Source organism: Ostrinia nubilalis, chromosome 30 (assembly GCF_963855985.1).
Source record: "Ostrinia nubilalis chromosome 30, ilOstNubi1.1, whole genome shotgun sequence".
NCBI lineage: Eukaryota > Metazoa > Arthropoda > Insecta > Lepidoptera > Crambidae > Ostrinia > Ostrinia nubilalis.
Genome location: NC_087117.1, coordinates 5,458,257 through 5,472,249, shown reverse-complemented (window position 1 = coordinate 5,472,249; position 13,993 = coordinate 5,458,257). Strand labels below are relative to the sequence as shown.

At 40.4% G+C, this 13,993-nt stretch overlaps 1 protein-coding gene across 1 annotated transcript; it reads right to left on the bottom strand.

Annotated features, from left to right (window-relative positions):
- Window positions 1-7,661: 7,661 nt before the first annotated feature.
- Window positions 7,662-13,711, bottom strand: LOC135085941 (conserved oligomeric Golgi complex subunit 7). The gene is made up of 6 exons (XM_063980724.1): window positions 13,519-13,711; window positions 11,564-11,746; window positions 9,788-9,882; window positions 9,292-9,375; window positions 8,236-8,329; window positions 7,662-7,870 (listed from the first exon to the last, which is right to left on the bottom strand). Exons 1-6 carry the CDS (start codon window positions 13,709-13,711, stop codon window positions 7,767-7,769), a joined length of 753 nt encoding a protein of 250 aa, XP_063836794.1. The 3' UTR covers window positions 7,662-7,766.
- Window positions 13,712-13,993: the final 282 nt, after the last annotated feature.

Here is a 13,993-nt window from a genome sequence, read left to right as displayed (position 1 = left end):
GAATGTCATCCCCACTCCTCTGTTTTTTTTACTTGACTCGGCTAATTTCCGCATAGTGTAAAAGCAGCAGTAACTTTTAAACTAGTAAAACTAAATAAAATTGTGATAATCCAGAAGGATCAAAGGCAGGATAAAGGTTTTAGAGAAAAAAAAAAACATTTTATACAGGGTGACTGGAACTGAACCCGCCATAGCTAATACGCGTATAGAGGAGGTCATTTGCTAATTATTGAACCTTACTTTCTATGACTAAAGTTTTATAGTTTAGGAGATATGACAATTTTTATACTAATAATAAAAAAATAATAATAATAAAAATATTTATTTTCTTCACAATGGGCTTACAATTTGTTGTTGTTGAGACAATATTTGACAAGATATTAGGTACACACGACATAGGAAAGATACGATAGTTTGTCATTCTGTGATATATTATTTGCTAGTGTGCTACTTAATCGGTGCTAATCTTAAGGTTTTGCCTCGCATTAAATTCAATGAAATAACTGTTAAAAAACGGGAATCTGTTTGCTATCTCGGACTTATTTTAGAGAAAAACTTTAGTTTTGTCGAGCACATTAAACAGATCGGTGAAAAAGCTAAAAAGAATTTTTATGCCTTAAGTCACATTTCAACCTCGACGTGGGGTCTAACGTTTAAAATCCTCCGAGTAATATATTCGGCCACTTATTTAAGCTCCATTTGCTATGGTGCACCAGTTTGGGCTGACAGAGCTACTATAGGAGCCGCTCGACGGAAACTACTCCAAAGTCAACGCCTTGCATTGATTTTTCTTTGCAAAGCTTACAGAACTGTGAGCACGGAGGCTCTGCCAGTCCTGGCTGGTGTACTGCCGGTCGACTTAGAGGTACAAAAGCGTGCGGCTATGTACTTCGCATCAAGGGAAAATATAACCTCCGATTTCTTAAATAGCCGCGATCGTTCTAAAATAAGTCGATTATTTGATTCCCGAGAAGTCTTTGAAGAAGATTTACTTAATGAATGGCAAAAAAGATGGGATACGTCAGTCAAAGGACGTCACTTATATAAATTCTTCCCGAATGTACGCGAACGTCTAACTAGGCGATGGTTAGAAATCGACCATTGCTCGTCGCAGTTCCTCACGGGACATGGCAACTTTAAACATAAACTTCACGAATTCAAACTAGTTCCGTCTCCTTTTTGCGAGTGTTCCACTGATGATGTCAGTCATGAGCAGTCTGCCCATCATATCTTGTGGGAGTGTGATCTTTGGAAACATGAACGTGATATAATGCTTAATTCAATACAACATACATCTGTTTCCGCAATTTATTACACCGATCTTGTCGCGACAAGGAAAAATTTCCGTGCTTTTAAGCGATTTTGTGAAAAATATTATTGGCAGGTAGTTGCTAATTGCTCATAAGATAGGCCCCCTTAATTTAATTTATTGTCCGTGGTGCATAATCTTTTCTTAAAGGTTTTAAACCTTTGTTTGTCACCTGTCATCCGCTTTGCAATGGAGGGAAGTCGAACCTTAATTTCGAACTCCTCCTATGTTCTTCTGATTAATTTCGTTGCGGGTCCAATGACAGTTTAACTTTCCCCCGGGACAAACTTGGCCTTCATTGGTTGGGTTTTTGTGGCGGTCAAGCTGTAGATCCTGGCTACACAGGAGTTGCAGTGGTGGGAACGAGAGGTGGGAATAGTCCCGTAGTGTGCTAATCGGTGCTTTGGCCTGGCATATCATATACCCGTATTGTGAAGACTGGTGCCTGAAGTAGGTTCTGAAAGAGCCTGTATTACAGGTCACCAGGGACTCACACACGGCATAATTACATTTGTGGCCTGTAGTGGATACTACTTATATCATTGTTACACTAAAAGTAGGAAGGTAATTTTATAATACTAGTCTATAAGTAAACAATTTCCAGAGTTAAGCTAAAGTGTATGTGTGTTTGTTGGGTGAGAGTGATGTGTTAGGTGTGTGTGTGTGTGTGTGTGTGTGTGTGCGTGTGTGTGTGTGAGTTGAGTGTGAGAGAGCGCCTTTATGGGAGAGCGTAAGAGGGAGACACCCACGTGACTAGGCTAAAGGACAGTAACAATAATGAGTCAAGAGAGGAGACCAATTTTCGTCCACAAGCAAATATAAATCCTACTAATATTATAAATGCGAAAGTTTGGATGTCCGGATGCAGTGGCGGCGTAAGGCGTAGGCGACGTGGGCCACGGCCTACGGCCTCGCGGAACAAGGGGCCTCGCGCATCAAAAATTTTGAAAAAATGTATACAAGGTGGAGATGACAATCCCAACTAATATTATAAATGCGAAAGTAACTCTGTCTGTCTGTCTGTCTGTCTGTCTGTCTGTTACGCTTTCCCGCTTAAACCTCGCAACCGATTTTGATGAAATTTGGCATAGAGATAGTTTGAGTCCCGGGAAAGAACATAGGATAGTTTTTATCCCGGTTTTTGAAACAGGGACGCGCGCGATAAAGTTTTTCTGTGACAGACAAAATTCCACGCGGGCGAAGCCGCGGGCGGAAAGCTAGTATCACAATAAATGCAAACATTGACTATTAAATATAAATTCTTGATAGCTAAACAATGTAGTTAAAAAAATATATTTTTTTCCAAACAAATTCAGCCATAACCAGACACAAAATTAAGCAACAACACGGTTTTAAATGACGAACATTATTCTTTGGCGCAATAAGTATTCCTTTAAAAATAATCACTGAATCAAGAAATCAGAAACTGTCAATGAATAGACCGTTGACCCGTTTTTTTTTTTATAAAATCCGTCTTCAGTTCGCCACAGAACAAGGCCTCGCGAAATCTGTCTTGCCCACATCAAATTTAGGTCTTGCCCCGCCACTGTCCGGATGGATGTATGTTTGTTACTCTTTCACGCAAAAACCACTGAACGGATCCTGACGTATCTATTCAGAGTTACCGCTTATAACCAGAATAACATAATTATTACAAAATACGGGTATAAATATGGGAAGTATGTATTCCGATCGGTCAAATTAAAATTAAAATGATGTTGAATGACCACTGGATGCTAGATATTTGCAACAGTTAGTAACCCTTCAGTATCTTCGTATTCTAAGGTTTTTAAAAAAGCTGTGACTAATTGCTTGCAGTGGAATCTCAATAGTGGGTATATATTTAATTTGGTGTTGAGTTTATTATATAGGTATGGACCAAGGAAATGAAATAGATGAAGGGAGCGACTGGTGTGGCAGCGAAGGGGTGTGCAAACCTTTCCGATTCTACGCTTATCCTTCAGGGAATCAGGTTGGTATTGTAGAGTGGAGTGCATTTTTAGGACTGTTTGCAGGATGAAAGACTGTCGTACAGTCAGAACACCCCAGTCCTTATAGAGGTCTGCAGTAGGGTAGCGGAAGGGTAGGCCAGCGGCAACTTTCAGAATGGCTCGTTGCGCCCTTTCCACCTCTATTAAATGGGTTTTTGCTGCACCTCCCCAGCAGACAATACAATACTGTACAAGCGATTGGCATAGTGCGTGGAAAACCATCCCGATGACCTGGCGGTGTGCAACATGTCTCAGTTTCTTAAAGATAAATATTAGTTTTCTTAATCTAGGCACGAGAGCTTTGATGTGTTGTTTGAAACTTAGCGAGTGATCGAGAATTATACCGAGGTATTTTATGTTATCTGTGGCTTGGATCATCGGACATGAACAAGTGCGCGAGCCCGCCCCGCAGGAATGAGAAATAATATCCAGTGTTGATGGTGGAAGGTAGTTAGCTTTGAGAGCAAAAGGTATGTATTTTGTTTTGTCTACATTGAGTGTCAAAGCATTATAACGCAGCCAATTATTAACCGTATTGAATCCCTCCTGGGCGAGACCGAACACCTCCTTCCAGTCACGTCCGCTGAACAACAGAGCAGTATCATCAGCAAACGAGTAGATCCTGCCACCAGTGATTCGAAGGTTTGTCAGATCATTGATGTAGATCAGGAAGAGAGTTGGTGAGAGGACGCTGCCCTGGGGTACGCCGAAGTTGACATTGGTTACTTGGCTCAACCAGTTATTTATTTTAACCTGTTGCTTCCTATCACTAAGGTAGTCCTCCAGTAGCTTCAGCGGCAAACCTCTGACCCCAATCCGTTCCATCTTTTTTAGTAAGTTGGGGACGGAGACCGTGTCAAAGGCCTTCGCAAGGTCAAGGAATATTGTTAGGCATTTACCTTTTTTGTCTAGTTCCTTTATTACAGAATTTGTTAATTCAAGCACCGCGTCATCGGTCGATTTGCCATGTCGAAAGCCGAATTGTTGGTCTGATAAGAGGTTATTGGTCTCTAAAAAACGTTTCAGTTGCCTGTTTATAATTTTTTCCAGGATTTTTGACATTGATGGGAGTATAAAAATAGGTCTGTAATTATTTACACAGTCTCCGTCTCCAGCCTTATGGATAGGTTTCAGGAGGGCAACCTTAAAAGCTTTTGGAAATACGCCGGTAGAAATGGCAAGATTACAGATATGAGTCAGAGGAGATATTATCATATGTTTGCATCTTTTTATTATTTTTCCTGGTATGCCATCAACGCCAGTTGCACAGTTGTCCTTGATATCACTTATGAGCTGAGACACCTCCTCTTCATCCGTTGGCAAAAGAGTAAATGAAAAGGAAGGGGAGTTGGTAATATTTAAGTCTAATGGAAAACAAGATTGCGTTGATGCAGCTTTTTCTGCTAGAGTTTTACCAATATTGGCAAAGAAGTCGTTTATGTTATTTATACTCTCTTGAGGATTTTGTGGCGATAAAAGTTGCGGGGATTTATCTTTTTTGTTATGCGATCCTGTGATCTTTTTGATTGAGTCCCATAATTTCTTACTATTTCCTCCCGCAGCTTTTATTTCCTCCTTTTCGTAATTTCGTTTGACTTTTTTGAGGAGACTGTTACAAAAATTTCTGTAGCGTCTATATGTGGTTTTGAGTACTTCGTTGTTAGGGTCTTTTTTAAGTTTTTTGTGTAAGTTATCTCTATTTTTCATACATCTCAGTAGTCCTGTCGTTATCCAGGGTTTCGAAGTGCGTTTCCTTTTTGAAGTTTTGAAAAGTCGTGTATTTTTCTTAATAGCCAAACTAAGCAGGTCAGTTAGTAGATTAGCAGCATCATCGACGTCAACACAGTCTAATATCGGTTGAAAATTAATGTTTTGAATTGTAGCGTCTAGTCCTTGGTAGTCTATTCGGGTTGTTTGATTGTTTGTGTAATCTAGTCTAACTCCATGATGGATACCCACCGCAACAGCATCGTGGTCTGTGATTGAGGTTTCTAGCACCAGACAAGTAGTTTTAAGGTTGGTCTTTACCATTGTGTGGTCCAGACAAGTTTTGTTGTGCGTTGGAAAAGTATGACCAGGTAGGATGCCATGGCTCGCTAATACATTAAGGTATTCATAGGAACGTTTATCGGTAGTATTTGGGATAATGTCAATATTAATGTCTCCGCAAAGTATTACATTCTTAAAGCTTGATAATGAATTTAATAAGGAGTCTATAGAATTTATGAAATTGGAAGTATTTTGGTAGCTAGGCGGTCGATAAATACCTACTATGCATGTATCTGCGTTTAATTTTAATACTAAGCAATTGGCGTCCGATAACGGAGGTTCCTCATATGTTACATGTAATTGTCCTTGGTAATAAATGACAACCCCTTCATTTTGAGTTTTGTGTCCTGATGTGGTGGTATAGTTGTATCCCTCTAGCTCTGGTATTGATCCTGTTTTGGGCAACCAACACTCAGATAAGACTATGACGTCCCATCTTATTTCAGATCTGTGCAGTAGGGTGATGAAATTAGGTAAGTTACAGCCAATGCTGCGTATATTTTGTGATATTATATTTATAGAATTCCTGTTGCCTGTCCGTGTTAGGTTTAGGTATCTCTCTGCATCCCCGATACTTGTTTCAGATTATCCCGAAATTTGACCTAAAAACTGCTTAAATTTTTTTTCTCACATGATTTTAACCGATTTTTTTATTTGATACTAATATCGAATAAACCTTTAGTCAAATAAAATAAATTTCAGATCTAGATAATGATTCAATAACTAGTTACGAGCCGCCAAAGTTCAACAAAAGTACAAACCACGATAAAAAATTCAAATTCGATTTCGATTTAAGAAAAAACTAATGGTGATAATGGATTGCCAATGATCTTAAAAATATCTCTACCTTCTCTTCTTTCAAAAAATCAAAATCAAAATCAAAAATATTTATTCAGTTTAGACCACAAGTGGCACTTATGAACGTCAATAGAAAATAATAAAAAAAGAAAAAGGTAGCCCTTATGGGGCACTTTACATGTCTCCTTATCTTTTGGGCCTTTCCAATGACATATCACACGTAGTAATTAGATATTGAAATTTATTAAAAATTCAAAGTTTATGGAAGAAAATGGAGTAATTTACGAAAATTATCCATACAAAGTTTCTTCAAACAACTCATATTTTCTGCTATACTCCTTTTCATAACTATTTTCGTGTTTTTTTTCAAATGAATTTAAAAATAATAATCACATTATAAAGAAAAAAAAATTCAAAATCAACTTTGTATGGATAATTTTTGTATTATTACTCCATTTTCTTCCATAAACTTTGAATTTTTGATAAATTTCAATATCCAATTACAACGTGATACATGAACATGATATATCATTGGAAAGAAGAGAAGCTGGAGATATTTTTAAGATTATTGGAAATCCATTATCACCCTTAATTTTTGTTTCAATCGAATTTGAAGTAGAATTTTTTATCGTGGTTTGTACTTTTGTTGAACTTTGGCGGCTCGTAACTAGCTATTCAATCATTATCTGGATCAGAAATTTATTTTATTTGAATAAAGACATATTCGATATTAATATCAAATAAAAAAAACTGTTGAAATCACGCGAGAAAAAAAATTGAAGCAGTTTTTAGGTCAAATTTCGGAAAAATCTGAAAAAAGTATAAAAATTGACATATCTCCTAAACTATAAAACTTTAGCCATAGAAAGTAAGGTTCAATAATTAGCAAATGACCTCCTCTATACGCCTATTAGCTATGGCGGGTTCAGTTCCAGTCACCCTGTATGTATAAGCATAGATAAATAATGGCCTAAGGTCTTATTATTAAGGTTAATCATATTATGAATAAAAGATATTTTTTAAATCAAATAATTTTGATTTGCGAACATGGGTATTACAAGTGTTTTCAACCGACTTCAAAAAAAGGAGGAGGTTCTCAATTCGACCCGTATGTTTTTTTTCTATGTTTGTTACGCGATAACTCCGCCAATTACGAACCGATTTGAACAAATCTTTTTTCGGCGTATAGGTAATACCTCAAGGGTGGTCCCATTTAAATTTTATAATAAAAAAACAACCCCCAAGGGTGGAAAATTGGGGATGAACTTTTTTATACGCAATATCTCCGCCGATTATAAATCAATTTGAACGATTGTTTTTTTGTTGAATAGGTATTATCAAAAGGGTGGTTTCATGCGAATTTGAAGAAAATATTTCACCCCCAAGGGTGGAAAATTGGGGATGAACTTTTTTATACGCAATATTTTTAATTTTCAGTTTTTTTTGTGTTCACGCATTTGAAGTCGGTTTTATTTTTTTTAACAGTTATTAGTATCTCCATCTTCCACCTTTTGGCAGGCAAAATTACTAATTAAACTTATCAATTTTCATTAAGTCAAAATAATTATTCACTTAAATAATAAGTATGTTTTTTATTAATAATTTATTATTATTCTTATTTATTCGGCCTGGCTCGGAGCTGCTGCCCTTAGGGATTTCTCCAAATTCTTCAGAGCTGGTGTGATGCTGCTTCCGAGGTCTTCCACCACGCTTGAGAGGTAAGCTGGAATAAAAATAAAAACTTCATATAAAAATAAATACCATATCGAACCGACTAAATTCTGTTAAGAATTTTACACCCTGTATTTTTATTGCATGGATCATTAGAGTTAATAAGGATGAAATCTCCTTAACGCAAAGAAATGATTTATATTCTATTCGCGAAATATCTATACTCGAAAGGAAAGCCATGAAATATTAAATTATTATGGTATGGTCGTGGATTTTCGGAAAATCTTTGAATGCAGTTCTCTTTCTTTTCAAAAATAAAGGAATGTTTTCTTTGAGTAAAATTTTCTATCTACAGTATTAAGAGTACTTTCGCTTCAACTGGCATTCCAAGATTCCACCCTGTATATTTATACGTACCAATATCAGTGAGACACCTCTTGGTTCCCAAAGCGTCCATGTTGCGAATGTTCAGTATCTTCTCAGCATACACTTCACATGTGTGTGTGCAAACCTGTAAAAAAAATATTATTAAAACACCTATGTTCGTAAGAAATAAAATATAGGATTCTAAAATTTCTAAAGGACGTAAGACACCTCAACCCTGAAAGGGATCGTAACCGTATCAACTCGAGGCGGTCAGTATTCATTGTATGAAACTCCATACTGCAACGCACACGTATCCGCACCGTAACGTAAACGGCTCGTCTCGCGGTCGACAGCGCGCGAACGGGACTATTCTCTCTCTTTCCCACCGCTGCAACTCCTGTGCAGCCAGGATCTACAGCTTGACAGCCAATAACCCAACCAGTGAAGGCCAAGTTTGTCCCGGGGGAAAGTTAAACTGTCATGGGACCCGCAACGAAATTAATCAGAAGAACATAGGAGGAACAACAAACATTGTAGGTATGTTGTCGACACGAAATTCTAGGAGGAGTTCGAAGTTAAGGTTCGACATCCTTCTAGTGTAAAGGTCATAGCAAATTTATCAACCCGGAAAGGCATCAACACCGTTTAGCCATTCGCGCGCTGTCAATGAGGGCTATCGTTTTTATACTTAACAGTTGGCACCCCTGGCGATTGACAGGACCTTACTCTACAGTGGCGCCATCTTGATGAGTGCAAATGCGATAGTCCTCCTACCACTTTAGCGCTCACCAGTTGGTGCCACTGTCTTCGCGACTAGCAAGTGACAGGACCTTACTCTACAGTGGCGCTAACTGGTGAGCGCTAAAACGATAGCCCTCATTGCGAGGCGAGGCGTTTACATTACGGTGCGGATATGTGTGCGTTGCAATATGGAGTTTCATACAAAGAATACTGACCGCCTCGAGTTGATACGGTTACGATCCGTTTCCGGGTTGTTAAGTGTGCTTCGTTCTTAAAGCGGATGACAGGTGACTAAACAAAAGTTTAACTAACCTTTAAGATCGATAGATGGGTTACTTATGTAAACTTAATAATAAATATTCTTACCTCAGATAAAAACTGCCAGGGGGCTTGTTTCTCCGATAAATGCATTTCTAGATGCTGCGGTAACGTCATTAGGTACTGGCCAATCTGTAAAATAAGAAAAATTCGAGTAAATATTATTATTTACCTACACCTAGTCCAGTGAAACTTTCGTCTGTGCGAGTTTGCATTGAATGTCATCGCTAGCGAGTTCGTCAAAAATTCTATGAAGATTTCAGTTCTTGAAAGTATCCGCTAGGGGCGCTGTACAATCTGTCTAAAATTATATAAGTCAAAGGTGACTGATTGACATAGTGATCTATCAACGCACAGCCCAAACCACTGGACGGATCGGGCTGAAATTTGGCATGCAGGTAGATGTTATGACGTAGGCATCCGCTAAGAAAGGATTTTACGAAACTCCACCCCTAAGGGGGTAAAACGGGATTTACGCGTACGAAGTCGCGGGCGGCCGCTAGTAATAAGATATAGGGAGAGAGAGTGAAAAACCAGCACTTACCTCAGTAATGTATTCCTGGGGAGAAAGGGCGAAGTCGGGCAGATCGGTGGACAGCGCGTCATTGTTATTCCAAACGGGAAGCTGGGGTATTTTGTCTGTTGATAGAAAAAGTATTGTGTCAAACTTTATTGGGAAATAATTTAAAGTTGGTGGCAAAAGATGTTGGTTTGGTAATGTGAAACATTTGAATTTTATTTAACTATGTAACTAAAACTTTTTGACTAAAGATAAACGACTCCAAATGCATAAAATTCTGTCACTGCGATGCAGGTTAGTACGCGCGGCCGCATGCGCCATAGTGAGCTTGCATCAGCGCCATCTGTTGACTGATTCCTGTAACTACTTTGTAGTAGCGAGCACTCTCACACACCTCAGTATTTATCATCTAGTTTTTCTATTTATACTAATCAGGGCAAAAATCTCTGTCACCGCGATGCAGGTTAGTACGCGCGGCCGCGTGCGCCATAGAATCAGAATCAGAATCAGAATCATCATTTATTTGCTATAAATGTGGTACAGGAGATGGATACAGTTAATGGTTAGGTCTCACAATTAGTCATTTCTGACATGCAAATATTAAATTAATTAATTATTAAACATTTCAACAAATTCCAATATTATCAATGTAAGATGTCAATATAAATGTCAATAGTAGATACTCAATGTCAAAAATTCAAAAATTGTCGATGTCAAAGATTCACCAAGCATAATTCAATAACGATTACATACATAATTGCAAATGTCATCTAATAATAATTTATCACATCAATATAATTATAGTAAGCCTGCATCAGCGCCATCTGTTGACTGATTCCTGTAACTACTTTGTAGTTGGTCGATAGGTGTCGCCACTCTAATACCAAGCTGTGACTCTATGTGTCCTTTCAAATCTTGCTCCAATGAGGGTTTTCGCGAATGAAAGATCCGCTAGATGGCGGGACGTGGATGTGGAGTCTGACTGCTGCATGATTGGTGGATTTTGACATATCTTTCAATGTCATGTCAAAAATAACCAATCATGCAGCATTTGGACCACGCGTCTACGTATTGCCATCTGGCGGATTTTTCATTCGCGAAAACCCTCATTGGGATTCGAACCTGGGATTACTTACCAAGTGTCATCAAGTCTAGTGTCTAGATTTCCCTCCTCTTGCTTGCTTCTTCTTAATAAATTAATTAATTACCATCTCGATTTTCTATTTCTATTAGTCAGGGCAAAAAACTCCGTCACCGCGATGCAGGTTAGTACGCGGCCGCGTGCGCCATAGTAAGCTTGCATCAGCGCCATCTGTTGACTGATTCCTGTAACTACTTTGTAGTGGCGAGTTAGGTGTCGCCACTCTCATACCAAGCTGTGACTCTATCGCCCGTATTCACAAACAATACTATGAGATCTCCCAGTGCGCGTGGACGCACAGTGTGACACACGAACCGTACACAGAGCTCCATTCAACGCTGTGCGTTCGATTTGTAGCTTCACTTAAGCAAGCATCGTTTGTGAATACGGGCGTATGTGTCCTCTCAAATCTTGCTCCAATGAGGGCTATCGTTTTAGCGCTCACCAGTTAGCGCCACTGTAGAGTAAGGTCCTGTCACTTGCTAGTAGCGAAGACAGTGGCGCCAACTGGTGAGCGCTAAAGTGGTAGGAGGACTATCGCATTTGCACTCATCAAGATGGCGCCACTGTAGAGTAAGGTCCTGTCAATCGCCAGGGGTGCCAACTGTTAAGTATAAAAACGATAGCCCTCATTGGGATTCGAGCCTGGGATTACTTACCAAGCTGCGCCTCCACCGGCCTCCTCAGCACGGCCCTCGCGAGCGCGCGCAGCTGGTCCTTGGTCCTGCGGAGCGCGGCCAAGGAGGGATAGGCCTCCGCCCTCAACGAAGACAGTTTCGCGCGGGGACCGCTGTCTAGTAGTAGAGCTGGCAGGTCTTCGAGTATATGGGGCTCCGATGGTTCTGAAATGAAGGTGTTAAAATTAGTTGAAGGTGCTAGAATTAGTTCCGGATTTGGCATAGAGATGGCACTGTTTCGTTTAACTTCGCGGTATCATTTATTGTACAGAAGGTTTTGACTGAAATGTGAGAATCTTCTAATGTGGTACCTACTTATTGCTTGAAAGAGGTTATACTAGATGTCATTAGTAACAAATTAAGTTCAAAACCCCTTCAAGGAGTAGGTCGAGTATCCTTGTCACCCTATACAGGGAGTCTAGTGCCCGCCCCAGAAAACCTTACAAATGGGAATTTAGAATATCTAATCTCTATACTATAGAATACCAATCGTAATCGCAATTAAGTATTCACAAAACCTGCCTGATGAATGGACGACCTAAACCTCCTTCATCCTTGTACTCCCCTAGTATGTTCCTCCAAGGCCAACGCCGCCGGAAACGCTCTTTCGCCTATGCTACGTTAACAACACTTGCTCGAAGGACGAATGACTTACCTTCATCCTTGCTCTCTCTAGCGTGTCCGGCGGCGGCAGCACTCAAAGCGGCGGCGGCGGCGGCCTCCAACGCTAACGCCGCCGGAAAAGCCGCGCATAGCACGCCGGATCCACGCCCTCGGCCCGCCGACTCTAGAAAGCTGGACTTGATGTGACGTCACCGGCTACCAGTGCGCAGTTAACTCTACCGGGTTTGTGATTAGGTCGTCCATCCATCAAGTAGGATTTTAGGTGAGAGATAACATATTGAATTCACTTAGCTGTTTCATCCATCGAGAAAGAGAGAGACAGATTCAGGACGTGGTTACCTAACCTGGTCGTCTGTCCATCAAGCAGATTATTCACCAGATACCTTTTTAACACTGTGGGTAGGTTGTGTTCCAATCACAGCATCGGGGTCACCAATGTGGGATTCAAGAATCATCCACATTAAGGAAAGAAGGTTTTTCTATTTATACTAAGCAGGGCAAAAAACTTTGATACCGCGATTCAGGATTGTACGCGCGGTGACTGTGACATAGTAAGGTACGATCAACGCCATCTGTTGGTGATTGACTGCCACTAGTTTGTGTGGCGCGTCGATAGATGTCGCCACAGTACTTACCTTCATCCTTACTCTCTCTAGTGTGTCAACGCCAGTGCCAAAGCCAGCGCCGCCGGAAACGCCACGCATAGCACGCTGACTCTAGGAAGCTGTGGGTCTAGACAAAGTGCAAATTATAATCGCAAACCAGTCGAAAAGTGGTCGAAAAGCCCCTTTTTTGTATGGAGTTTTGACGGATTCGATTTTCGATTCGATCAAAAAGTGCGTTTTGTCTAGGGGGGCTGGTCTCGATGTGACGTCACGGCTGCCAGAGCGCAGTTAACTCTACCGGGTTTGTGATTAGGTCGTCCATCCATCAAGCAGGTCTTTAGGTGAGAGGAAACTATTTTGATTCACTTAGGGAGTTTTATCCATCGAGAAAGAGACATAGATAAGGTAACCTAATTTGGTCGTCTGTCCATCAAGCAGATTATTCACCAGATACTTTAGGACTCGCTTCGTCGCTTGGGTTACCTTTAACACTGTAGGTAGGTTGCGTTCTAATTACTTTGGGGTCACCAATGTGGGATTAAGGATCATCCATATTTAGGAAGGAAGGTTTTTCTATTTATACTTGGCAGGGAAAAAAACTTTGATACCGCGATGCAGGATTGTACGCGCGGAGGCGTGTGCCATAGTAAGGTAGGATCAACGCCATCTGTTGGTGATTGACTGTCACTAGTTCGTTCCAATACTTACCTTCATCCTTACTCTCTCTAGCGTGTCCGGCGGCGGCGGCGCTTAAAGCGGCGGCGGCGGCGGCCTCCAACGCTAACGCCGCCGGAAAAACCGCGCATAGCACGCCGACTCTAGGAAACTGCTTTCGATGTGACGTCACGGCTGCCAGTGCGCAGTTAACTCTACCGGGTTTGTGATTAGGTCGTCTATCCATCAAGTAGGTCTTTAGGTGAGAGGAAACTATTTTGATTCACTTAGGGAGTTTTATCCATCGAGAAAGAGAGAGACAGATTCAGGACGTGGTTACCTAACCTGGTCGTCTGTCCATCTAGCAGATTGTTCATCAGATGCTTTAGGACGTAAGCTACGCCCGTATTCACAAACGATGCTTGCTTAAGTGAAACAGCAAATCGAACGCACAGCGTTGAATAGAGCTTTGCGATTGGTTCGTATGTCACCCTGTACGTCCACGCACACTGTGAGACCTCATAGTAAT

Excerpts from the sequence above, each read along its gene's own strand:
- LOC135085941 (XM_063980724.1), bottom strand. The coding sequence starts at position 13,711 with ATGGATAGACGACCTAATCACAAACCCGGTAGAGTTAACTGCGCACTG. Across the intron at positions 9,883-11,563 it reads GCCGGTGGAGGCGCAGCTTG|ACAAAATACCCCAGCTTCCC; the intron begins GTAAGTAATCCC and ends TTCTATCAACAG. Across the intron at positions 9,376-9,787 it reads CCCAGGAATACATTACTGAG|ATTGGCCAGTACCTAATGAC; the intron begins GTAAGTGCTGGT and ends CTTATTTTACAG.